The following is a 24,162-nucleotide window of genomic DNA, read 5'->3' as shown; positions in this document are numbered from 1 at the left end:
CTACTAGGCTATTGATCCACTATCCTACACATAAAAACCCAACAAATGTGACATTTTTGGTTCAAATCTTTGTCTGTATGTACAGAAGAGATGGTGGAGGCTATGTCATAGTTTAGAGACACACGGGTGTTCCATTAGTTTTACCAAAATGAATGAAATAATGGACACAGAAAAGTAAAGATCATCAAAAGATTTTGATCCACCGTGCAATACCACCTGGAAAGTATCTGACTTTTTTCAACAAGACAATGATCCCAAACCTGTTTCCCTGTGCTCTCTTTTTCTTTCCTCTTTTCTTTCTTCTTTTCTCTTTCCCCCACTTCCCAATTGTGCATGACAGACCCTACCTGAGCCTGATTCTGTCAGGAAGACGTCTCTTCTTGTTAAAATGGAGTTCTTCCCTCCACATTCGCAAAGTGCTTGATTATTGGATTTTTTTCTCTAATACTGCAGGGCCTTTACCTTACAATATAAAGAGATGACTCTTGTTGTGTTTTGCCACCATAGCACAGTAAAGAGGGTTTTGTTGAAAAGGAACTTCCCCCTTACTCTTTGTTGTCATTTTAGAAATGAAAACCTGTGGCTCTCAAAGGATTTCAAGATTTTAACTGATGTTGCAACGCTCCTCTTATCTCCTTATTCCTAATGTGTTTTTACTGACCTCTAGTGGCACACCTAAACCACTGCAGGGGAAACGGTCCGCTGAACTATGCCCACATGCGTAACTTCCTCTCCTCTTCCTGTTTATTTTTTTCTAAGGTACCATCCTCATACTAATGAAACACTCCAGGAGCTCTGGGTTCCAGAAGGTGAGGAGACGATCTGCTCATGTTGCTATCACCAATAGTGTTAGAAAGGTAGGTGTTTTATGTTCACTAGTATTGCTGTCAGGTACCAGCGAGGTCACATGTTTACGTTTAGACGTCTGTTTAGTAAGCTAGCTTTCAGAAATCATGGGTCAGGTGCTTATTCCTTCACATAAGCGTGTTATATAAAATAAGAAGCTTTCTAGTCACTAATACGTTTGAATTGGTTCTGCTAACGCCTAGCGCCAAAACAAACTGTACAAAGCGGACCCAGAGAACAGATAATGGTCGTTATTTAGCCTTTTTTGTGTTTCGAAGTATGTGTGGTGGGGTGCTAATGAAGTTTAAAAGCACCCTCACAGTTCAGAGCTAACACCCAGGAACTTAAGGAGCGATATTTTTATCTGCTGGGTTTAAAGGTCTACCATTCGTTGGAGCAAAGTCTTGTTCTCTATAACGTCCACCAGCCACTTCTCTCTAAACCTGGTCCTCCCCGGTGTGTGCACCAGTTTGTTTGACTCCACTATGAAGCTGACTTCCACTGGTAGAGTTTGAGGTTTAACCTTCGATACATCCACGACGAAGTAGACGCTAGCTGTCCCCCGAATTGGCTTCCTCGGTGTTGGGGTGCTGAATCGGGCCCGGTAGTGGTGGAAGGTCCGGTGCTCCTCCTCGGTTGAGCAGACAAAGTCCACACTGTACAACCAGCAAGAGGGGAGCTCCCACGTTTTAATGTAAGCCCCAATCTGCTTTTCCCCGACATTCACTGTGAAGTCCTTGCAGGCAGCCCATGGGATATCATCCATCTCAGCCTTCTCAGTGCGGTGGTGTCGGTCCAGCAGGGTTTTTACAAGCTGAGCTGACTCTGTTGTTAGGTTCATTGTTGTCCCCCTTTTTAACAGTATCTTGATGAAAGTTGCGGTCATTTGTATTGTTTGTTGGACTGTTTCTATAGTTACCGGTCAGACGGCGGCCTCTGTTGGCCAAATTTACAATGGCAAGCAAGTTAACCAATATCGCCCTGAGCTTCTGTTTGGGATGTTTTTGTTTGTTTTCTGATTTCACCTAGCTGTTCGGAATTAGTTTGAACTGATAAATAAAAGAAAAGCACTATATTTGAACTGAGAACATTTTTTTAAAGTATTTCCTCATATCCATCCTATAAGGTATATTTTAGCATAAAACAAAGTCACTGATTTACAGTGTTTAAAACACTTTATTAAGTGCAAAAAAGCCCAAATTTAAGGTTTCCATATGAGGACACTGGGTTTCCGGCTGATATACAAGTGTTCCTCTTTATATAATTTCCTTTTTATCTCTGTTTTTATCTTTACAGGTAGTGTGTTGCAAGCAGCGAACAATAAACTCATGGCAGAAAGCCTCCCAGAATGCTGCTGAATTTGCCAGAAGTTATCGCCTCATCTGTTTGCTTGAGGAAAGTATTTCTCTCCTGCCATCCCCAGTGAAACAGGAGACGTATGTCACGGATTAGGATCACACTTGACAGTGTTACCAAGGCAGTAGGTGGCACAGACTTCATCTCCAAGTTCTCCCGGCTCAAGGCGGGGGGCGGCGGTGGCACAGCTGAGAGCACCCACGCAGAAAAGTCTCGGGTAAAAGCCGAGACAGTAGCCTCAAAGGCTTCACTACCTGAAACTACAATGAAAGTAGAAGATGAAGGTGAGGAGACAGATAAGGAGCAGCAGCAGATTACAGAGAAGCCCTTTGTTTCCACAAAGAAGTCCATGTCCACTTTGGATTCAGCAGCAAGTGTTTCTGCCCCGTCCTCTAATGTGGCAAAACAAACTATGCAGCTGCTCCAGCCAGCAGCTCTGTCTACCAACATGGATGAGACCTACAAAACGCTGGCCAACCACATTGACGCTTATTTCGGACCCAGCACAGAAGGAGAGAGCAGGCAGCAGCAGCACATAGAAGGGGGCGATCATGTTGCTGGACCAGTTCCTCAGTTTTCCTCTCAGAAGAAGGGGGACCACATTCCTGTTTTGTCCCCAGTAGGAAAAAGTGTTGAGGCGCCAGCTAAAATTCCTGCCTCTTCCTCTTCGCCTAGTCCTCCAGTAGAGGCTCCTTCTGCCGAAAGCAAAGCTGTGGCGACGGCCTCCCCTAGAAAAGGCTTCACTCATTATCTGTCCTACCCTCGGCCCAGTGTTCAGGCTTTTGTCGGCAGCTACATCGCACCACTGGTCCCCAAATTTAGAAGCGATTCCAAAAAAATGGCAGACACGTCTTCAGATGTTGCCGTGGATGATGCCACTCCAGAGAAGGAAGAAGTAAAGACGGAGAGTGAGGAAGAGAAAGCCGACAAAGCAAAGCAAGAGCTGCTAACTCAAAGGGAAAAGGTGAGGTGTTAAATGTGATGCTAATGACCGATCCATGCTTCAGAGCTTTGATTCGCATTCACAAGCAAAACAGAACAGGAGAGGAGAAGCAGTACAATGAAAAATTTAAATAAAAGCTAATGCCAAAAACATAGATGAAATGTATTTACACTTTCTTCAGTAAATTAAAATAAGATGGAATTATTCTGGAGAGACGAGATCCTGTCAGAACTAAATAAGTCACGTAGAAAAATTAAGTTTGGAAGTGATCCAATCAGAAGGAATCTTCTTACTTTCCTTTGTGCACATTTGATTTGTCCATCGTAATTTTTTTTTTGAGAACAGGACAAAACATCAACACTTGTGAGGAAGAGAAGAGCAGGTATATGGTCACATTTCTAATTTTATGTCAAGGGAAATTAAAATGCTTTATGAACTGTGTATGAACTAAAATTAGACTAAATCTAAAAGAATCCCAATGACTAAGCTATGACCTTTTAGACTATGACTAAAAGATTATGACTAAAACTAAATCTATATTAACACTAGTTCTAAGAAATGAAGATTACACCATGTGGGAAATATGCATCGGTGTGTACTGCTCCCTTTACTGTCTAATGAAGCTGGCAGTTAAGGACACGTGAGGCAACTGTTTCTCAAACTAGAGATCTCTCATAGTCACGTGACTGGATCTTCCTCTTCTCCTCCTCCTGTTCTCCTTTCATACCGGTTACAATTAGATCACCTCGTTGTGTGAAGGGAGTAGAATGAACTCATCCTTTCCTGCATGTAATAACCTTTTATTTCAAACCCACAAAGGCTGCCCCTCCACATGTCGAACTACCCATAATTATTGCTTCAGCTCCCAGATATATAAAAATGTATGACGTAGCGCAGCGTGTCTTTGGGCATGGAAGGGATGGTTGATAATCCCCCAAAAATGTTATAAATGATGAGCTCTACTATTTGTCATTGTCATTTAACACATATCCAAACAGTTTCCACATTATTTTTGACCTTTGCTTTATTTTGTCTGCGTTTGTCACCTAGATAATAGCCAGGGTGAGCGTAGACAACAGGACCAGAGCTCTGGTGAAAGGGCTGCAGGCCGTCACCGACGTCAAACTCCTCACTGCTCGAGTGGAGGAGCTTAGCAGCCATCTCCTGGAATTCCCAGAGACTCGAGTTGTGGCCATCAAGGTTAGTGCTGTTTGTAATTTCAACTTGTTCTTGTAACATGTGGGTTACATGGTCATTAAAGTCATTCATTTTCTGTGTTTACTATTGTGACTGATAGGAGAAAGTGCTGCCCTGCCTTCTACGACTGAGCCAGGCCAGAGATCTTCCTCTTCAGGCTGCTGTGAGAGAAGCGTTGGCCCTGACTGGCTACACTGAACCAGTCAAAGGCAGAGGAATTAGAGTCCTGTCCATAGATGGAGGGGGAACAAGGTGCGGCTTTTGGAAAAAAAGACAGACACCCAGATTATATTAAACTAGTACAGAGTACAAATCTACTGCACATGAATGTAAATGAAACAAACTTTTTAAACACGGTGATCAGCAGACATCAGTCTGTCTAAAGTAAAAGTGTTGCGGACACAGACTGAAATATATTGTTAAACTGTTCCAGGGGATTGCTGGCCCTGCAGACTCTCCATAAGTTGCAGGACCTCACAGGGAAACCAGTCCACCAGCTCTTTGATTACATCTGCGGGGTCAGCACAGGTATGGTGTTGCCACCTCTCTCTTGTCGGTCTGTTATAAGCTTAATCCATCATTTATCTAATCGATTAAAGGATTTTAGGTGTCAGCTGTCCTCACTTGTTCCTTTCCATTAGGTGCCATTCTGGCTTTCATGCTGGGGATTTTCCAGGTCCCCCTGGAAGAGTGCGAGAAGATGTACCGGGAGCTGGGCTCGGATGTGTTCAAACAGAATGTGATCGTTGGAACAATGAAGATGGGCTGGAGTCATGCTTTCTATGACAGTGAAATGTGGGAGAACATCCTCAAGTTAGTCTGCAACACTCTTTCATTGCTTATTTAAAAAAAAAAAAAAGGTCTGTTTTTTCTTTCTTTTTCTTCTTTTTTTGTACACTTTTTGCATTCTTTCTTTCCTCTCTTCAGTCCTCAGCTTCAAAGACACCAGGATAGTCTAGAGTATTTGTATGTAATTTTGTGTTTTCTTTAGAGAACGGATGGGTGATGGACGTATGATCGAGAGTGCCAGGGATCCCCACTGCCCAAAAGTAAGTGTTTGAGTGCACACCCATGGGATTTTGTTTAACATCTTAATATTTCTAATGTGCCTGTTTAGTTTCATTTTCTTTTCTCATTGTTTATACTGCAGAGGACTTAGGACTTGAAGGGTTTCATGAAACTGATTTCAAAATTAAAAAGTTCTTTTCATGCCCACTAGGTGTCAGCAGTGAGCACTATTGTGAATAGAGGTCTTCCTCTGAAGGCATATGTGTTCAGGAACTATCGACTCATGCCAGGAGTGAGATCTCACTACCTTGGAGACTGCAAACACAAGATGTGGCAGGCTATCAGGGCCTCGTCTGCCGCTCCGGGCTACTTTCAGGAATTTGTTCTGGGAAAAGACCTTCATCAGGTACAACATGAATGTGAGACAACTGGGAGATGTTTGACTGTTCAGTTTATTCAGTTTATTTATTTTTAACTTAAATTTAAGTCTGAACTGAACTCATCTGTCCATCCACTCATGCTGCTAACTACTTATCCACTTCACTAACTAAATCGCAATATATTAATTTAGTTATTGTGTCTTGGTTTCAGTTGACCTTCACATTTTCAAAACCATAAAAATAATTATCTGTCACAAATTAAGCCTAGAATTAAGCCAGTGTTATGGAAGTAACAGGGATTGAGATTGGCATGTGAAAGTGCACGTCTCTAAGAGGTTTGCTTTCCAGGAAATCTACCAATGCGCTTCTGCCACGATGCTGCTTTTTTAAGGGACCAGTGCCAAGGACACAGGCACTGCGTGCAACAGCAGTGGCAGTTTTATTTATATAGAGCATTTTATTACACATAAACTAAGCTGCAGTGCATCGTGTGTGTTTGTGCATCAAGGATATATGTGCAGATTTGTTCCACTATTTCAAACTCACAACCTTGGAACAGCCCCATAATTGGCTCTTCCTCTTTTCTGGCTGTCAAGAGCCTGAAGGACAGAGGGGAAAGTCAACAGAATGGGGTGGCGGTACAGAGAGAGAGAGTCCTCAGACCTGGTCTGTGACCTTAAACATCAATGGTATCCTCCTTTTTACACCCCGAGAGGCCTTCCTCGAGGGAAATTGCAAAAGTTTCTGATTCCCTATGAAAGAGAATATTTTAAAGGAACCGTGTCTGTGTGGAGCCTATTCCAGTTGTCACAGAGCGAAAGGAAGGGTAACACCCGGGACAACCCGACAAGCATGTGGGAGGCGAACCCATACGAGCAAAGTGAGAACATGCAGACTCTACAGAGATCATCAGTCAGCCCGTAATATTGCCCAATATGTCATTTAGGTTCTAGTTTGGATTCTTGTCAGATGTATTGTTTTTTTTTTCTCATTTTAAAAACTGATTGCTTTTAATGTATTAGGTGGGGCTTAGACGGTGGCCCTGAGAGTTCAAATGTGCTGCAATTTAAGAAAACACACTGGTATTTTGCTGTACTCTAATAAATCTGGAAGTTGCCCAGAAAGACTAATATTAAAGTGTTATTTTGAAGTGGTATTATTAGGGCAGGATATCTTTAGATGATCTTACAGGCAGCAATTCTCCTCAAGGCTTAGCTTCATTTTGATAACCTACTTAAGCAAAATTAGCCTTGTCCCTTCTTCTCTCCCCTGCCATTTTCTAATACAGTAGTCCTTGTAGACCCCCCCTTTTGTGTTTCCTTTTTTTTTTTTTGCCAATAACAGGTCATAATCTACACCTCTGGTCTACATAAGCCTTGATACTTGTAGACGTTATTGGTTTAGAACCAAAGGCCTGCTCATTCTTTGCCCGGAGAGCTTCTTTTGTGGCACTATCCCAGGAAAAGTGCTCTAATCTTTAGTTAACAAAAGCTAAGCTGTCTGCTGCTTTCTCTCCATTTATTAACAAGGCAAATATGACATGGCTGTAATCTCCCTTTCTATCCAGCACAATTACAGTTACATTTCTGTTTGCATGTATAACGTGTGTGTGTGTGCGTGTGCGTGTGTGTGCGTGTGTGTGCGTGTGCGTGCGTGCGTGTGTGTGTGTGTGTGTGTGTGTGTGTGTGTGTGTGTGTGTGTGTGTGTGTGTTTCTGTTTGCACATTTCTCTCCTCACTTACACCTCTGCAAAAAGTATCTGTTTCCCATGCACTGGGCTGACAGCAGGGATGGAAAGACAGAGACTGAGAGAGTTATGTGCGTTGTTCTCCAAATTCCTCTTGGAGCCAAATAGTGTTTCATCAACATTTTGAGCTACCCTCGCCACCCACTGATCTCACTCCTACTCTAGTTTTCAGCACTTGCAGCGGTATTTCTCAGGAGAGTTCTGCCACTGCAAGGGATTAAAAAAAACACACGAACACATTCAAGTCCATTGTTTTCATCATACAGCATTACTAAGGAGTTTCTTGCAGTCACTGAGATCAGAGGGGTTCTGAATGTCATTTAGTGTCAGAGTCAAGAGGAATCTGTGTGGTTTGTCTCAGCAGTGCAGCTTATAGTATACGAATATATATGAATTGCTTACACCTTTGTCTTAACAGTCACACAATCAGGCTTAAAATGACACTTTTAATGTTTTATTGTACCATAAGAACGCCTTGAGAGCAGAGCAGACCCATTAAGATCAACATTTACTGTGGTCTAATGTAATGTGGGATAAGTGAAGAGCAGAAGAAAAGATTTTTGTTACCAGGAGCTTTCTGCTTTTGTTTGTTGTCCTGGTGCTACTGACCCGTTACAGCCTACGGTCACTCTGAAGAGTGAAACAGGGAACTCTCATCAGATGACACTTTGAGTCTGATATAAATGTGCATCCTAAAATGATTTCTAAGTCTTTTATGCTGGTTCTGTATCCTTACAAACTAAACTACTGCATTAGTTTCATTGCTTTTCTGTTGCCCCACCACCTGTAGAAGAGTGGAAATAACCTTTTCCCACTTCTCTGTGGGGCAAGATGGAGTGCCACACTCTCACACTATTTAATCTCAGCCAAAAGAACTTCAGTGCTTGGATTAAATTCAGAACTGAACTTGGTGAAAGGCTGACAAAGAGCAGAAGCAGCAAAACGGTTCAGACAGCCATTGAGCTGGATTATTCTTTTTTCTTTTCTTTTTTTTTTCTCTGTTCATGATTCTGTCAAGAATCTGTTAACACTATTTAGTAAAAATGCACACCAAATGGGTAGTGCAAAAGCAATGGGATAATACAAGAAAGTTGTAAGATTAAAATCCTGAAACGCACTGTGATTTACCAGTGAAGCTACATTTGTACTGTAGGTAGTTTCTGTCCAAATGATCCAAATGCAACTTATTTTTGAGGGCAGATAAAACCACTGTTTTCCGGGCTTGTTTACTTCGTTTTCCAGCACAGCACATCTCTCGCCCAAAGCTGTGTAGCTCCAGGACAGCCTGTCCACTTCACCTCATTTGTCCTCAACATGCTGTCACAACAGATATATTTAAGCTAAAGGACACATACCAAAAAATCTTTCTCTGCACAATAAAAACATGGCAGCCTTTCTTCCTCTCTAGGATGGAGGACTCCTAATCAACAACCCCACAGCTCTGGCCATTCATGAGTGTAAGTGTCTGTGGCCAAACACACCCCTGCAGTGCGTGCTGTCTCTGGGCACCGGGCGATACGAGACAGCGGGCAAGAATAGCACAACCTACACAAGCCTCAAGACCAAACTGGCTCACGTCATCAGCAGTGCCACAGATACAGAGGGTAGGACCACACAAAATGTTGTTTATCAGTGTTTGACATCCCACAAGCAGTTATTTCTAAACGAAAGGTTAGAGGTGGTGTGATGAAAACCAGTATTGGACAAAACAAAAAACATGTCCCTCCATCCTTATTTCAGAAGTACACACCATGCTGGATGCTCTCCTGCCCTCGGACACCTACTTCCGTTTCAACGCCTACATGAGCGAGGACATCCAGTTGAATGAGAACCGTGTAGAGAAGCTGAACTTCCTCAAGAGCGAGGGCGAGCGCTACCTCGAGCGCAACGAGGCCAAGCTGAGGAAGGCGGCTAGCATCCTGGGCCAGGAGAAGAGCGCCATGCAGCGACTGGCCGAGTGGGCCAAGCTCAAGGCCGACATGTACGAAGGTTTCCCCTTCGTCTCCAAGCTCTAGCCTGGTAGCAGTGTGACCCTAGGGGTTTGTTTTTTTAAGGTACAAAGACACAGAGAGGGAGGCAAATAGACCCCCAATGGAATCAATGTTGTGGAAAAGATGCATACTAGGAGACAGTTTGAAGTTAAATTACAAATGTTTACACTGTTTTACCGCAGCTACCTAACACTAAAAGAAAAGATCCTTTGGTCATATTGATGTTTAATAATTAACAAGTGTAATAGAATTTGCTGTTGGTGGGGAAGGATGTGTCTATAGTGGAGATGGAATGTTCTATTAGAACTGAGCAGGTTTTGACATTACAGCGGAAACCTTTACATGACTGAGGGAGGAGGAAAATGTAAGAAAATGCTGGTTTACTGGTTTTTGGGACGCACAAAGATGGGCATGTGATACCTGTTATACACAACAGTTTACCTATGGTTATTGGGTAAAGGAAGTGAGCTTTGTTTTCTTTTTCAGTAACTTGAATACATAAAGATGTAATTAATACATGATTGCACCGTGAGAACATGAGCGTGACTACCTATCTGTAACACTGTACACAAGTTAACACCTCACGCACTTTTTAAAGGGTAATTCTTAGCCTCTCTGTTGAGAATGATGTAAATACATTTTGTGGTAATTATGACATAAGTAATTATGAAGTGTTAGAATTTAACAATTTAAAAAAGTGTGCACATACCGCTACTTTGAAGACTGATACTAAAGTAAAAGAAAATGTTGTAATCTGGTAAAAAGCATGTCTATCCCGCTTTAAGCAGCTAGTTGTGGCCCCATGGTTAATATAAAGCTTTTACCTTGAACCTCAATCAAGCCTGATTTCTGTTTCTGCACAATTTATAAACTAAATAGACTTGACATTGTGAGAATCCTTCCTGCCCCGACCCCTTCCTTCATTACTTAGTGGAATGCCAAAAATGAACAAAATGTAATGATATAATAAAATTATACTGTCAAACCACTCTTCCTTCTTCCTTCTTGCACAAAGTGTTCTTCACTCACTCAGTCTTTGTGTGTTTACACACTACTTTGAATTTAATCCTTAGTTATTATTAAACCTGACCCTGGTTCTGCCAGAAGTTTCTTGTTGTTTAGAGGGGAGTTTTTCCTTCCCACTGTTGCCACTGTGGGCTCATCTGATAGTTTTGATTTTCTGTATTATTTTAGCATCTTTACCTGTCACTCATTTATAACATTTGGGGTGTTAGGAAACAAACCAACAGACAAAGGAACACCCAGTGTATTGAGGATTGCGTTGAAATCCTATACCATCCAAGAATGGAAAATCATTTTGTTTTCAAAACTGCAGAAATGTCTCTCCTTAGTTCCTAAACACCTAAAGAGCAAATAGAAGTGATTTTGTTTCTCTTTGTGTTTGTGTGTGCGTGTGTGATGTATATCTGCGTTCAGTTTCTGCTGCCTCAGTGTCATTTAAAATAAGGACACACACAAATCACAACGCGCCACACAAAAGACATGTCAATGAAGAATGCCAAGTGTCGTCTTATGATGAATTGCTTTTCTTTTTCCAGTTGCGCGCATTGGGTTTTTGCTTTGTTGTTTTGATCTCATTGATTGTCACTTGAAATTCCACGGGATCATTCCTCCCAGTCATGCTGCCGTTACCCCATCAACATAAACGGCATGCCACTAAAAGCTGCACCTGCAAACACTCAAAAGCTACAGATATCAGAGTAGTGCAAGTATTTCCCTGCATTGATGTCTCACTCCTGCATTCAGTGTGTCAACATCACAGTTTGACGTGCGGATTGATGGACCTTTTATTTTTTTTCTCTCTTCAGTACCAGCTTGAGATTGACCGTGGCCTCAGCCAAACGTCAGATCCTGATTTACGATCGTGCTGCCTACTCTCGTCCTTGCTCTAGAGTGATTTTTTTCATTAAGTGAACACTGATAACGGGGTGAGAGATCCTGCAGGGGTGTGTACAGCTACCAGTGTGGCTGAAAGTGTCTGTGATAAACATGGCTCAAAATACTCTTCGAGTCAGGAATTCCCTGACTGTTTCAAAGTAAAAGTTCCACCCTTTTCGATATATTAACATGATTGATAGAGCGCTGACTTTTTGTTTTTATGTTATTTGTCCAAAACTTGATAGATGGCAGAGAATTCACTCTTCACTACTGTGGAATACACTCACAGCCCACTTTGTTTGGCATACCGGTTCAACAGCTTGCTAACACAAATAACTAACAGCCAATCACATGGCAGGATCTCAGTACAGTTAGGTTGCATGCTAAAATGTTTGAACTGAGCATTTACCCCTTAGTACCAACTGGCATTATTTAAACACCACAGCCTACCTGTGTATTTTCTAACCGTGTCCACCCCTTAATGACTACAGTGTAATCAATCTTCTGATGGCTGCTTCCAGGAGGATAACACACCTTGTGACAAATCTCAAATCATCTCAAACCGGTTTCTTCAACAGGAAAATGAGTTTACTGTACTCAAATGAACTCCACAGTTACCTGGTCTGAATCCAGTAGAGCACCTTTGTACAGCAGCACTGTGTGCAGGAAATCTGCAGCAACTGTGTGATGCTGTCATGTCAATATGCACCACAATCTCAGAGGAATATTTCCAGCCCCAGTTTGTATAATTAAGGCGCTTTTGAAGGCAAATAAGGGTCCAATGAGTTCCTGGTAAACTGGCCAGTGAGTTTGTATAAGAAGTAAAACTTTCATGCTGAAGGTGCTGCAATTTATATCTCAAGCTTTAAGACAGAGAGTGGGTCAGGGTTGGCTGCATTTCTACGTTTTCTGTTTATGTAGCAAATTAAAAATGTTGAAATAATTGCTGTTGCTCTTTGTTGTTCTTACATATGTTTATTTACAGATAGATAGATGGGGAGATAGAGATGGAGATATAGAGACTTGGGTGTCTTTGACAAGGGTGGTCAAGAGAGACAAATGAGGTGAATGTGACATTAACACTCACACGCAATTTTCATTCTGTTCTCTTCGGTGTTAAAGGCCAAAATGCCAGGGTAGAGTGAAGTCCGCCAAGCACTGTTTACATGAAGCGTCTATATAAATAGTTCATACCACCGCACTATAGCAAGAGCTGTCTGTCTCTACGCCTCCTGTTCCTGGTGTTCCCTAGCAACTGCTTTGGTTCCCATTGACAATATTCTCAACGTATGTGTGCCCACGTTTGCTTAAAATTGCCTCAGATTTTGGCAAAAATGTGTTACACAGCAGACCTGCTTTATTTCACTGCTATAGAAAGTCATTTGGAACTTAATAAATGTGTCTCTTTGTTTTTTGCTCAGTGTTTGAAGCATGTGCCAAGTTTCTCCTCTTGTTTTCAAGTTCACGCTCTTGGCTTATGTGATTATCAGATCAACGTCTGCCAGGATCTGCCATCTTCTTATACAAACAAAAGTGTAGCATGTGACCAGATGTTGTTACAAGGTGACTGACTTCTCTTTTATCGTGGCTCTACTCTGTATTGAGATTCACAGCCGCCACCCCCTAAATGCGAGATTGCAATCTCTCAGTCTAAAGTAGTTCCAATTGTGTGAGTGCACCCACGGGAAAAGGGGTTACAGGTTTCGAATTCCCTCATATGAATATGAATAAGGAAGAAAGGAGAAAAAAAATGGCCCAGCACTCACTCAGTTTTTTTAAGTGTATTTCCTTCTCACGATTCCCTGGGTTGACGCAGTCCGAGTACTCTGAACAAGTTCATATTCATGCTATCCCAAATTACATCTGAACTGAACTGAAAAATCCAATATGAAATATTATTTAAATCTTTGTCAGTATATATGGGAGAGGTAAGGAAAGAAGTACAATAGTGAGTATATGCAGCTATTTGTAAAGCACTGTGGAGGCTCTATCATGGTTTGGGGCTGCATTTCAGCCAGTAGTGCTTGGGATCTTGCTAATACAGGCCCAGTATTGCAGATACCAATACCAGCACTGATATGTTTAACTTATGCAGGGCTGAGCAGTCTGAAAAATACTTATGAGATGAATAATCACCAATTTTCACATTCTGAACACATTTTAATGGCCACTATATCACTGTGATATTTTTTTTACTTTCCACTATAATGAGTTAACACAACAAAACAAACAAACATGTATTTCAAAACTGGGTTTTTCAGAGTATCATATAAATGTGCCTGGAATGTAAAGAAGCCTGTCTCCAAACCACTTTAGATCAATTTCTGTTATTAAAGGTATATTTTTTCATTTCCAAAGAAATAATTTATGCAACACAATTCAGTGGGCTACATACTGAACCTAAAGGAAAGAAACAAAGTATCGATCCAATACCAATACCAGCATTAGTATCGATACTATCAATATTTGCCCACCTCTAGCTCATACTGATGAGTGAGAAGAAGACTCTAGCTGCTTCTCTTCAGTGTAAACATTAACAGTGTGGAAATATATATCTGGTGAATGTTAAACATACACTGTCTTGCCATAATATATCCTGTCCTGTATAAACTGTTTTTAAATCATACAGTGGCACAGAGAAGCTCTGGTGTAGACCCCACTCCAAGTCCGACATATTTTGGCCTTAAAAGATGCTTGGTGATAGGAATACGATGGCTTTCCAGGACACAGAGAAAGCCTCTGATGCATGAAAATATGTTAAAGTACTGCTGCAGGAGTGTTTTTCCACTTAGTGGTGTGTCTGCCAGTAATGTCGCACTCTTAAAAAAATTAAATAAATAAATAATCTTGTCTCGCCATGTCTTTCACTGAGCGAAAACTGAGTTTGCACAGTGCCATTGCTCTCTGCAGGTCTCTGTCAGCCAGTTAATATGGAGACACACCTGCGCACACACACACACAAACATCCTACTTGCCCTGTGGAAATGTCAGACATCAGTGTCTGTGCCCACCGTTTCAACGTCTGCACGTCTTTAAAAGGATAATATCAGTCACACCCATGAGCTGGTGCACAACATTCTCTCTGAGGTTTGAACGTACATGTACAGACACAGCAGCATATTTTTCATCTCACATTAAGTTGTGTTTGTTTTGGTGGTGGCCTTCCCTCAGGCCTTGTCACCATTACTGCACGTTACAGCACTCTGCACAGTGGTGAAGGCTAATGTCCCTCGGCCCAGATGAGTGTTACTTCATGCACATATCGTGGACAAACTGTACGTATATCCTTTTTCCCCCTAAACAGTGTTGATGATCTGAGCCTGCCCTGTGGGAAGCTACATATGATTAAGCCACAGCTGCAAACTCCAAGCTCACTGTTTTTCTTTTTGCTGACATATAATGGTGAAAATACACTTCTCAGAATAATTAAAGGAACACTCTAAAAACATCAGATCTTTATGGGAGAAAAACCTCATGCTGGATATTATACTGATATGGACTGGATAATGTGTTGGGAACAAAAAGGATGCTACAACATTTGATAGAAATTAAAATGATCAACGTATAGAGGGCTTAATTAAAAGAGACTCCAACCATCAAATTGCAAAGTTGCATTGCAGCAACTCAAAATGGTATTCAGTAGTTTGTTTGGCAATAGATGGTGTCCCAAGGAATCCCCGATCCCAGATATGAACCAGGGCATCACTGAGTTTCTGGTCAGATTGAGGTGCATACTATTGCCACGGCTTCTCCAGACTCTTTCATGTCTGGACATGCTAATTCTGGTATTCTATGGCAAAACACACGGTGCTGGGTAGTGAGCACAGCGTCCTAGAGTAGCGGTCCCCGAGTTGAGGCTCAGGTGTGAAATGTATAGTTTTCAGGGTTTTTATCTTTTTTTAAAAAAATAGTTTTTATTGTTAAATGGGTTTCCCTGGGTCTTTTCCCATTTGTTATGAATAAATCTTCTTTTTTGGTACTGGTACAGCTTTTATTTTGTTGTATTTATCCGCGACACCTTAAAGGCCTTGAAAATATCGTTGGACATAAACCGGTCTGTGGCGCAAAAAGGTTGGGGGCTGCTGTCCTAGAGGACGTCGGGCCCCCAAGCCACCCTCAGGAAGTCTGTTTTTGATTCTGACACTGACTCTAGACCAGGGGTGGACAACTCCAGGCCTCAAGGGCCGGTGTCCTGCAGGTTTTAGATCTCACCCTGGGTCAACCCACCTGAATCAAATGATTAGTTCATTACCAGGCCTCTGGAGAACTTCAAGATATGCTGAGGAGGTAATTTAGCCATTTAAATCAGCTGTGTTTGATCAAGGATATATCTAAAACCTGCAGGACACCGGGCCTTGAGGCCTGGAGTTGCCCACCCCTACTCTAGACAAATGCAAAGCTGGTGAAAAAAATAAAAGTGGCATCCACCTGTAGCCTAAAGCTATTTCTGTTATAGGAGTTGTGTCATTGTTGCTCCTTTTTCAGTAACAGCAAAGCAACTGAAACTGATTAGCACCCCCCTGCTACTTAACTGTTCACTTCATTATACCATAAGTTTAACTGCTTACTCTGATTGAAAAGTGTTCCTTTTTTTTAGTAGTGTATGTAGTGATGGTGAGTGAGAGAGAGATAGTGAGTCTGTAGATTACTGGTGTTGATGGCTGCAGTCTATAGAAGACATACTTCCTGTGTCCCTGACATGACACGACCTGAGTTATGTGGGATAGGTGAGGAGTGTTCACGCATACAGCTGTCATGTGAGAAGAAGGATCTGCAGTTTAAAATATGTAGTGGGATGGCGGGCCAGTAATGAAAATGTAATGTGCAGTGGAGTGTTTGACACCAGCAAGGCCTTGTTCATATCTGTATAGGCCATCTGTCCAGTCCAGGCACGTGACATTGGGAAACATCTATTAGCAGCACACTGTGTTAATTTTATACTGAATGGAGACTTTTGAAGGTGCCAGTGAAAAACACTGGCAGCAAAGCCAACGTAAGTGCCAATGACTAAACTGCTCAATGTCTCAACATCTAAATCTTGCAAATGTAAGGTCTTTAAAAACAAGAGCCAAAACTATAAAGCAAACAAAGCTTAATGATGATTTACTAAAGTAATGGTTTCAACGTTTTAGAAATAAAGCCTTTACATCCCGGCAGGACTGTTTGTTTCACGCACCTTCGCCCGCAGGCCCCTCTGCTGCGCTCATTAAAGAGGGGTCGCTGTAGTTGGGTGTTTTTTTTGTTGTTGTTGTTTTTGTTGTTGTTTTTGTTTTTTTTAATCTGCGTCACATTGGTAACGACTGAAAACATTAAAGCAAAGGAGTCTCACTCTGGTTTAAAAGAAAATAGTCTTCTTTTTGTGAGGTTTTAGATTACTACTAGTTTATATTAGACTAAAATCAATAGATTAATAATATTAATTAAGTACCTGACAGAGTATTTACCTGCCTTAGAAATATAATCATATAGGGAGTCTGTGTTACCTTATTTGACAGAAATCTTAGCTTTTACTGTTGTTTCTCCATTACGATGAAAACATGCTGATGAGCTTCTTTTCCTGCTGGGGTAAATGGCATAAAAGTTTTCATGGCATGTAGGCCTTGTTTATACAATGTTTAAAGCACAAAGTCAAATGTTGGGCTAAAGCTTGGTCCCTTTTTTGTGAGAGGAGTGCGTCATCCTCTCTGAGCGTAGACGATCTCTGTCGCTGCTGGTTTTGACAGCGGTAGGGGAGCTGCTGGGGAGAGCGGAGGACCCGTGTGGACCACAGCTTGCTGTAGCAGCGGCTGAGAGGGGGGGGGGGCGGACACGCACCAGCCGGACACAGACTCTGAAACACACACACCTACCCACAGCACACACGCGCGCCTCTCTCAGCCTTTTCAGCAGCATCAACACACATTTCACTGACGGGGTGGAGGAAACAACAGTCGGGTTGTAGAAAACGGTGAGTGTTTCTCATCTCTTTTGGTTCTTTAAAGATGGAGTGGGGGTGTGTGAAGGAGGGGGGTGTCTTTATTCTTTCATCCCCCCCACGACATAAGGGTTAGGGTAATGGTGCAGCGAGTGTGTCAAGTCTTGTCATCTGCCGCGATGTCCCTGTGATGCTGGCTGGTCCAGGATGCCCAGGTTTGCGGTAACACAGCAATATGGACGCCCGGTATTATTTTGGATGCCGCCGAGTATGAGGCAGACGTTGCAGTGCGTGCACTAGCCGCACTGCATCTTGAGGAGCAGTAGCATCAAAGCCACAGGAGGGGAGGGAAAGCGGTTTGTCGGTGGGCCCTGGCGTTGAATGAAGCTGCTGGTGCAGCAGGGTCGGTGCTGCCGGCCGGTGCGGGCAGGCCCGTGAAAGCGCTGAGCGGATTACTTGATGTCTGCTGGTGATGCTGCCAGCTGTAGCTCAGCTCCCCCCTCCATCCTCCCGGTGTCATTTCAAGTGTTTTGACTTAAAGGGAAGCTTAAGCCGCCCTTGATTTCATATCAGAGATTTTGAGATGTAGGGTAAGAGCTCGACTGATTATAGTCGATAAAACGAAACCATTATACATGAGTTTGGAGGACAAAGGCACAGAGACGAGGACAGCCTTTAATATTTTTCAAGATTTGCTTGAAATATACATCAGCAGTCATATTAAACCCAATCTTATTATTATTACTACATCAGCTAAAAAAATGTTGTTCACCTTGCCATATAATTGTAATAGTAGCATTTAGCAGTCCTTTGTCATTAATGATTAGTGAATATTACTGAGCAAATGTTGGCCATGTTCTAATGAACTTGTGAGTTGGAAGTTTGTTAAAGTGTAGACAGTTTAAGACAAAATGCTGTAAAATGTAGAAATCTATGATTCTCAGTGAGTGCACCTGAATACTGCAAAATGTGCATTTAGAAATAAAGAATACTGCAGTCACCGAAGGATTAGACAGCACTCCAACATCAGTAGGAATGTGAGCGTTTCTGCCATTCATCTAGACGTATTACAATGGTTATGTGAGTGCTTTGTGTGTTTGCACTTTGTTAGAATGGTGTGATGCAGTGTTAAGGGTTAATTAGCGATGGGCCATGATGGTGTAGATGCTGTAGTGATCATCTGCATGGAAGGAAATGTGCAATACAGCAGGGAGTTGTGACAAAGCTGATGTCCTGCCGCAGTCCAAGAAAGACAAGAAACTGAGTTTAGGGCACACTGGGGACGACGTGTGATTTTACTGTGGGGATTATGGTGGGCATACTAAAAAAATAGTATAATGCATCCAAACAGCTGTCAGTATTATACATTAAAGCGTAGAATCAATACAGAACATTTCTTCTGTTATATAGATGTAGGCAGGATGAAAAGTAAATAATTGTTTAAATTCTACTAGTTCTGACTGTAATTTAACAGACAAGTTGCTTACAGTGTGGGATTGCAGATGTGAATGTGCTGGAAACTGTTCTGAAGCTACAGTGTGGTCTGTGTCTGTGGATGAGATGAAGGTGGAGCTGAATAAACAGAACGTATTTGCTATAACAGCACAAGTGTGGGAGAAAAGTTGATATAGCATAGTATCGCAGTATTTTGCATGACGGTGTATCGATACAGGAACACCAAATAGCAGTATTTTTTTAAATAAATTTGATTTCTCTGTGAATATTATGAACAAGAGGGCTCATCTCATGCACCGCTATCCTGGGATAATGTTAGTTGAGCAAATTTACTTTAAATCTGCTCAGCCGAAAAACCGTCCCACTGCTGCCTCCTAATTCAGAGCAAGCTAATAGTTCAGTCACAAGTACCAGTTTTGGTTGTAATTGCACAGGTTGCTTGATAGGAGGCAACATTTCTGCAAACAGATGCAGTTTGACATAATTGTAACAGTTAAATGTGAATATCTGTCTATGTAGATATGATAGACAGAAATGTAGATAAGAAATATATGTAGATAGAAAATATGGGATTTTTTGACAATTTATCACAGTTAATTGTTGTATTATCAGGAAGAAATTGCATGAAATTGCTAACGTGATCCCATTCGATTGCAGACTGATATCTGATTGATATCAGATATCACCAAATGTTGATATTTTATTAAATAAAATATCATATCATGAATGAACTATTGTGATAGTGTTCTGTTGTGGGATTTCCACCGCTACATAATATAGACTCAAATGTAAATGCAATGTAATGTAAATGACTGCAACCCTGATTTGCTTATTCATTGTGATTTCAAGGAACTGAGCCCAGTGTCCCTGTTATGCAGTGAAAAACAAACAAACAAGCACTGCTCTTTGCGTAGTGTTTAATTAAATGCATACATGCTTGTTCTATATGCTGCAGAAAGTCACCAGTGACTTCCACGCCTGGCTGCAAAACAGTCCATGAGTGGGTAGAATCTTTTTGGAGGCAATAAGAATGGCACTGTGTGTCACTGCAGAATTTAAAGTGTGAGTTTTGTGGGGGGTTTTCCTTGGGGTACTAACATTTACAGCGTGATTCAATATGACTTGATGCCGTGCGCCCACTCTGACCCAGGGGCACCACCAAGGGGGGGCCAAGGGGGGCACTGGCCACACCCAAAATTTGCTAGCGCCCCCTGGCATGACTATCCAAAGATGGTAATAATTTTAGTAAACATGAGCACAAGCGAGAGGAAGACAGCCTACAATGAGTTGAAACATTAACTTGTTATTTATTACTACATATGCAGTTTTTGTCATTCGTATTGTGTCACTTTGTACATCCCTCACGATCTTCTGTTTTTGGTGTGCCACCCCAATATTTTTGTAGCCTCCATATGGTCACCCCTATGAAAAAATTCTGAAAAAATTGACCCTGCATAGGAAAGTACTTTAGAGCACAGAAAATATTTGCAGGTTTAATAATTGTTGCAGTGAACAGGAAGCCTATAATTGTGCTGTGCGAGGCGGCACCAGAATGCTAATATCAACCTGCTAACCTACATTTCGAAAGCTCCAGTCAGCATTTAACTCTCTGTTCTTTTATAATCTCCAGGAAAACACAGCGAGAGCTAAGACTGCAAGAAAACATATCTAACTTTAACTGCCTTTAAGGTTTTAATTTCTTCTAAAACGTACGTGACGAAGCTCTCTGCAGTTATACGATCTCCTGCCAAAGCCAGCCCATGTTAGGCCACTGAAAAAAATACACAGGTGAGAATTAATAGAGAAAAAAAAAAAGATTGTACACAGTTGTAACTGACAGGTACCGAATTATATTAAAGCTTTTCACTCAAAACATTTTGACAAGTCACAGCAAGGAAAAGCACAGGTTTGAAAAATGAAATGAAAAGTCTGAACTACATCAAGACACTTGAATATAACAGTACCGCTATTACATATCACCTCAGCTTTTATATGACGAGTCAACAATTCCTTCAGGTCCTTTTCTCTTTATTTAAAAATGTTACCTAAAATAATCTTCTTATTTAAAAGTAGCGAACACCGGGTTTGTTTAAATGTTCTTGCAGCTGTAAATAGTGTTATAATAGTACCGGTAGTACTATAATTGTTATCCCATGGCATGGCAGGTGTTGCATGTTGGCACTGTGGGCATGACTGCTGTTGGTGAGCTTTTCCCCCATGAGACATCAGACGACATACCTCCAGTCTCCTGTGAAAACTCCCCGGCCTGTCAGAGCAGTGCCAGCACTGAGCCATTACTCATGGCAGATGCACTGTCACCATCACTCTCCTGCTCTCCCATTTATCCACAGCCCATTAGACGAGAAGTCAGGCGATGGAGCTCGAAGTTTTGGTTTCGGTGTATTCTCATTCTAACCGCTGTCGACTTAAATGATCGAACGATCTATAAACCAGAGACAGGTATGATGTTGTTTTCAGACTGATTGGGGATCAGGGTTCAGGTCAGCTTCCTTATATAACACCAAGGATTTAAATTAGTTTCATTCTCTGAAAAGGTTTTCTTTTCCATAGTATAGCTGTGATTAGAGCTTGAGGTTATTACAGTGGAAAATAACCTCAAGGAAGAATTACAAGCATAATTAGGTCAACTTTTAAAACCAGAAAAATTAATGAAGAAAGAATATATGCGCATGAAGCGAATGGCCACTTTGTTAGATACACCTGTTCAACTGCTCATTAACTAAATTATCCAAACAGGAAATCACACAGCGGCAGCTTAGTATATTTAGGTATGTAGACATGATAAATGTGACCTGTTGAAGTTCAAATTGGGATTCAGAATGGGGAAGAAAGGTCACTTAATTTACTTTGACAGTAGCATAGGTGTTGGTGGCAGACTGGCTGTTCTGAGTATTGCAGAAACTGCTTATTTACTGCGATTTCCCCCACACAGTCAACTCTATGGTTTACAAAGAATGGTCAGAAAAAGAGAAAAAAATGCATGAATGCACCTCATGTTAAACCTTGAAGCAGGTGGGCTATAGCAGCAGAAGACCACAACTAGTACCACTCAAGTCAGCTAAGAAGCTGAATCTGAGGCCATGGTTTGCACAGCCTCACACACACAGCCTACCCGAGTGTTGTTGCTGACCATGTTCATTCTATCTGAAGCCTTCAACCATCTTCTGATGGCGACTTCCAGCAGGATAGCACACCATGTCACAAAGCTCAAATCATCGCAAAATGGTGCCCTGAAAACGAAATCAACTCACTGCACTCAAATGGCCTCAACACTCACCAGATATGAATCCAATAGAGCACCTTTGGAGAGATGGAGGAGATGCATACTGTGGATGTGCAGCCAACAAATCTGCTGCGCCTGTGGGATGTTGTCATGTCAGTATGGACCAAAATGTGTGAGGAATGTTTCCAGCACCTTGTTGAATTTGTGCAATTAAGAATTAATATTGAAGGCAAACGAGATCCAACCTGTAAAGCAAAGTGCAACTAATAGTAATGATGAATTAATATAGTACATTTAATTTAATTTTTTTTTTACTTTGCCATTTTTTAGGTTAATGTGATTTAATTAGTGACAAAATAATATGTTAGCATTATTAATACATTTGCAATTTTTTTCATAAACTTAATAGAATCCCATTGAAAACAATTACATTTACCGTGTCCTAATTTCAAATGTCTTTGAATTCCTGTTCTTGTTCTAACAGATCAAATTATTCCATGTAAAAATAAAGAAACACATTGTAAAAATTACATTTTATAATCATAAACTTTGAAAAATAAACTTCTCTGTTGATTAGTTGTTAAATTCAACTGGAAAAACATACAAGTATCCTACTTTAACTATTATGAGGCTCCCATAGGAGAGCTTGTACATTATTACCTCCAGTATGTATTTGATATGTCATTTTTCTTTCAGAATTGGTGTTTAATATATTGAAATTGGAAACAACAAGGAAACATTGCTTCTTTTGTTAAATTCGTCTACAGAGATTGTTTTTTTTCTTGCCAGTACTATATAAGAACAATAAAGTATTCAGGTGCACATACTAATGAAGTCACAACAGGAGCATCTTGGGGTTTTGTCTTCATACCAGATTTACTCATTCGTGCTGTGGAAGCTGCAGCCGAATGAACACAATTAGCATCATAGTACATCATAGATCCTTCGGTACTCTGTGGGTTAATAGCACCCTGCGGCGATGGTGGGGTGGGGGAACATAAACATCACCCCTCATCTTTGCTGTACCGCTTGGCTCATGGCTGAATGTGTCTGGGTGGCTGTTTTCATTAACGAATTGGAACACATGAAAATTAGCATCAGTGGTTGAAGATTGATGAATTAGAGAATGGGGACAAGTTAAAGCCAGGGCGGGAGGGTGACACGTAGCTTCTGCTGGAAGGTCTCTGATAGAGCAGATGCTAGTGTTCTCCTCTCCTTTTTTTATACAAGACAGATGGTTTTGTAATTGAGTGTGTGTGTGTGTGTGTGTGTTTTCCATTTTTGGAATATGATGTTGTTTCGGGAAGATGGAAGAGACCCAGTTTTGCTCAGTGAGGGGCTTTGAGGACTACAGCAAATAAGCTGTATTGTGTCAAGCAGATCTGATTTTCTGCAAGACTAAATTCAAGTATTTGATGTCTTTGCTAACATAAACACCAAGCTAGAGCTTAAATTAAAAACTGAATCTCCAGCTAAGGCAGGGCGATATCTCGATTCGCCTTGATATCTTCGATTGTGTCTTGTTTTGTGATCAACTCAATAAGTTGCATCGTTCCAACTGTCGTAGGGTAGACAGTGAGCTAGAACCAGATTTTCATTTAAACAAGTCAGTCCTTCAAGCTAGACATATGAAAATGGTGTCTATTTGCAGCTACCAGTAGGCACCCCCCTCCTAAACCTACTTGACCCCTTTGAAAATGAAATGTTATATCTCAAGAGGCTTAATGCATTTTTAACTGCTCAGCAGACTGCATTCAGTGATAAACATTCAGGTTATGAAGGAGACATCTCATGGTTTTCTTAAAGAACTTCTAAATCTCCAGTGTTGAATGCCATGGATAAGCTGCTCATGCAGGTTTGAAGCATGTTCTTTATGTTGTACAAAAATTGTATTTTAAACCAAACTGTGATATTTTTCCAACTTTAATCAAGTGGTTTTAATTCAGAAAAAAACGACGATCTAACAGCGAGTTAGATCAAAATACAAAATACTAAAGTCCAAAAGACAAGTCTTGAACTTATGTACAGCTTTGAGAGTTGGTTAATTTACTCCTTTTCCACATATGCAGTCTAATTTTATGAACTTTGTTGCCATAGAAAAACAATGGCTAACTTTTGATTACCTGAGAGAATGAAACCAGGTCTTATTATGCAGAGACAGCCACCTACTGGCACTATGAGAC

General features: G+C 41.2%; 2 protein-coding genes across 21 annotated transcripts in view; both read left to right on the top strand.

Annotated features, from left to right (window-relative positions):
- Positions 1-690: 690 nt before the first annotated feature.
- Positions 691-10,455, top strand: pnpla8 (patatin-like phospholipase domain containing 8). 2 transcript variants are annotated; one of them, XM_026146939.2, is made up of 10 exons: positions 691-809; positions 2,143-3,166; positions 4,196-4,345; positions 4,443-4,594; positions 4,776-4,870; positions 4,984-5,155; positions 5,334-5,391; positions 5,562-5,756; positions 8,885-9,080; positions 9,217-10,455. In XM_026146939.2, the coding sequence occupies exons 2-10, from the start codon at positions 2,285-2,287 to the stop codon at positions 9,489-9,491; spliced, it is 2,175 nt and encodes a 724-aa protein (XP_026002724.2). In that variant the 5' UTR covers positions 691-809; positions 2,143-2,284; the 3' UTR covers positions 9,492-10,455. The 2 variants fall into 2 exon arrangements, with proteins under 2 accessions (XP_026002724.2, XP_080147537.1); XM_080291411.1 differs by having other exon boundaries at positions 721-861; positions 2,147-3,166.
- Positions 10,456-16,105: 5,650 nt separating this feature from the next.
- Positions 16,106-24,162, top strand: part of nrcama (neuronal cell adhesion molecule a) — a 65,322-nt gene continuing 57,265 nt past the window's right edge. For 4 of the 19 annotated variants that reach the window (XM_080291492.1, XM_080291490.1, XM_080291491.1 and 1 more), the window contains exon 1: positions 16,115-17,313. The gene's annotated coding sequence lies outside the window, so the exon portion shown is untranslated. Of the gene's footprint in view, positions 17,314-24,162 lie in introns of all 19 variants that reach the window. The other 15 variants (XM_080291496.1, XM_080291503.1, XM_026146413.2 and 12 more) reach the window with 10 other exon arrangements.

The sequence above is a fragment of the Astatotilapia calliptera genome, chromosome 17, assembly GCF_964374335.1.
Source record: "Astatotilapia calliptera chromosome 17, fAstCal68.1, whole genome shotgun sequence".
Lineage (NCBI taxonomy): Eukaryota > Metazoa > Chordata > Actinopteri > Cichliformes > Cichlidae > Astatotilapia > Astatotilapia calliptera.
Note: the sequence above shows the minus strand (reverse complement) of the source record. Positions and strands in the feature narration are given on the sequence as shown.

Excerpts from the sequence above, each read along its gene's own strand:
- pnpla8 (XM_026146939.2), top strand. The coding sequence starts at position 2,285 with ATGTCACGGATTAGGATCACACTTGACAGTGTTACCAAGGCAGTAGGT. Across the intron at positions 5,392-5,561 it reads GGGATCCCCACTGCCCAAAA|GTGTCAGCAGTGAGCACTAT; the intron begins GTAAGTGTTTGA and ends CATGCCCACTAG. Across the intron at positions 5,757-8,884 it reads TGGGAAAAGACCTTCATCAG|GATGGAGGACTCCTAATCAA; the intron begins GTACAACATGAA and ends CTTCCTCTCTAG.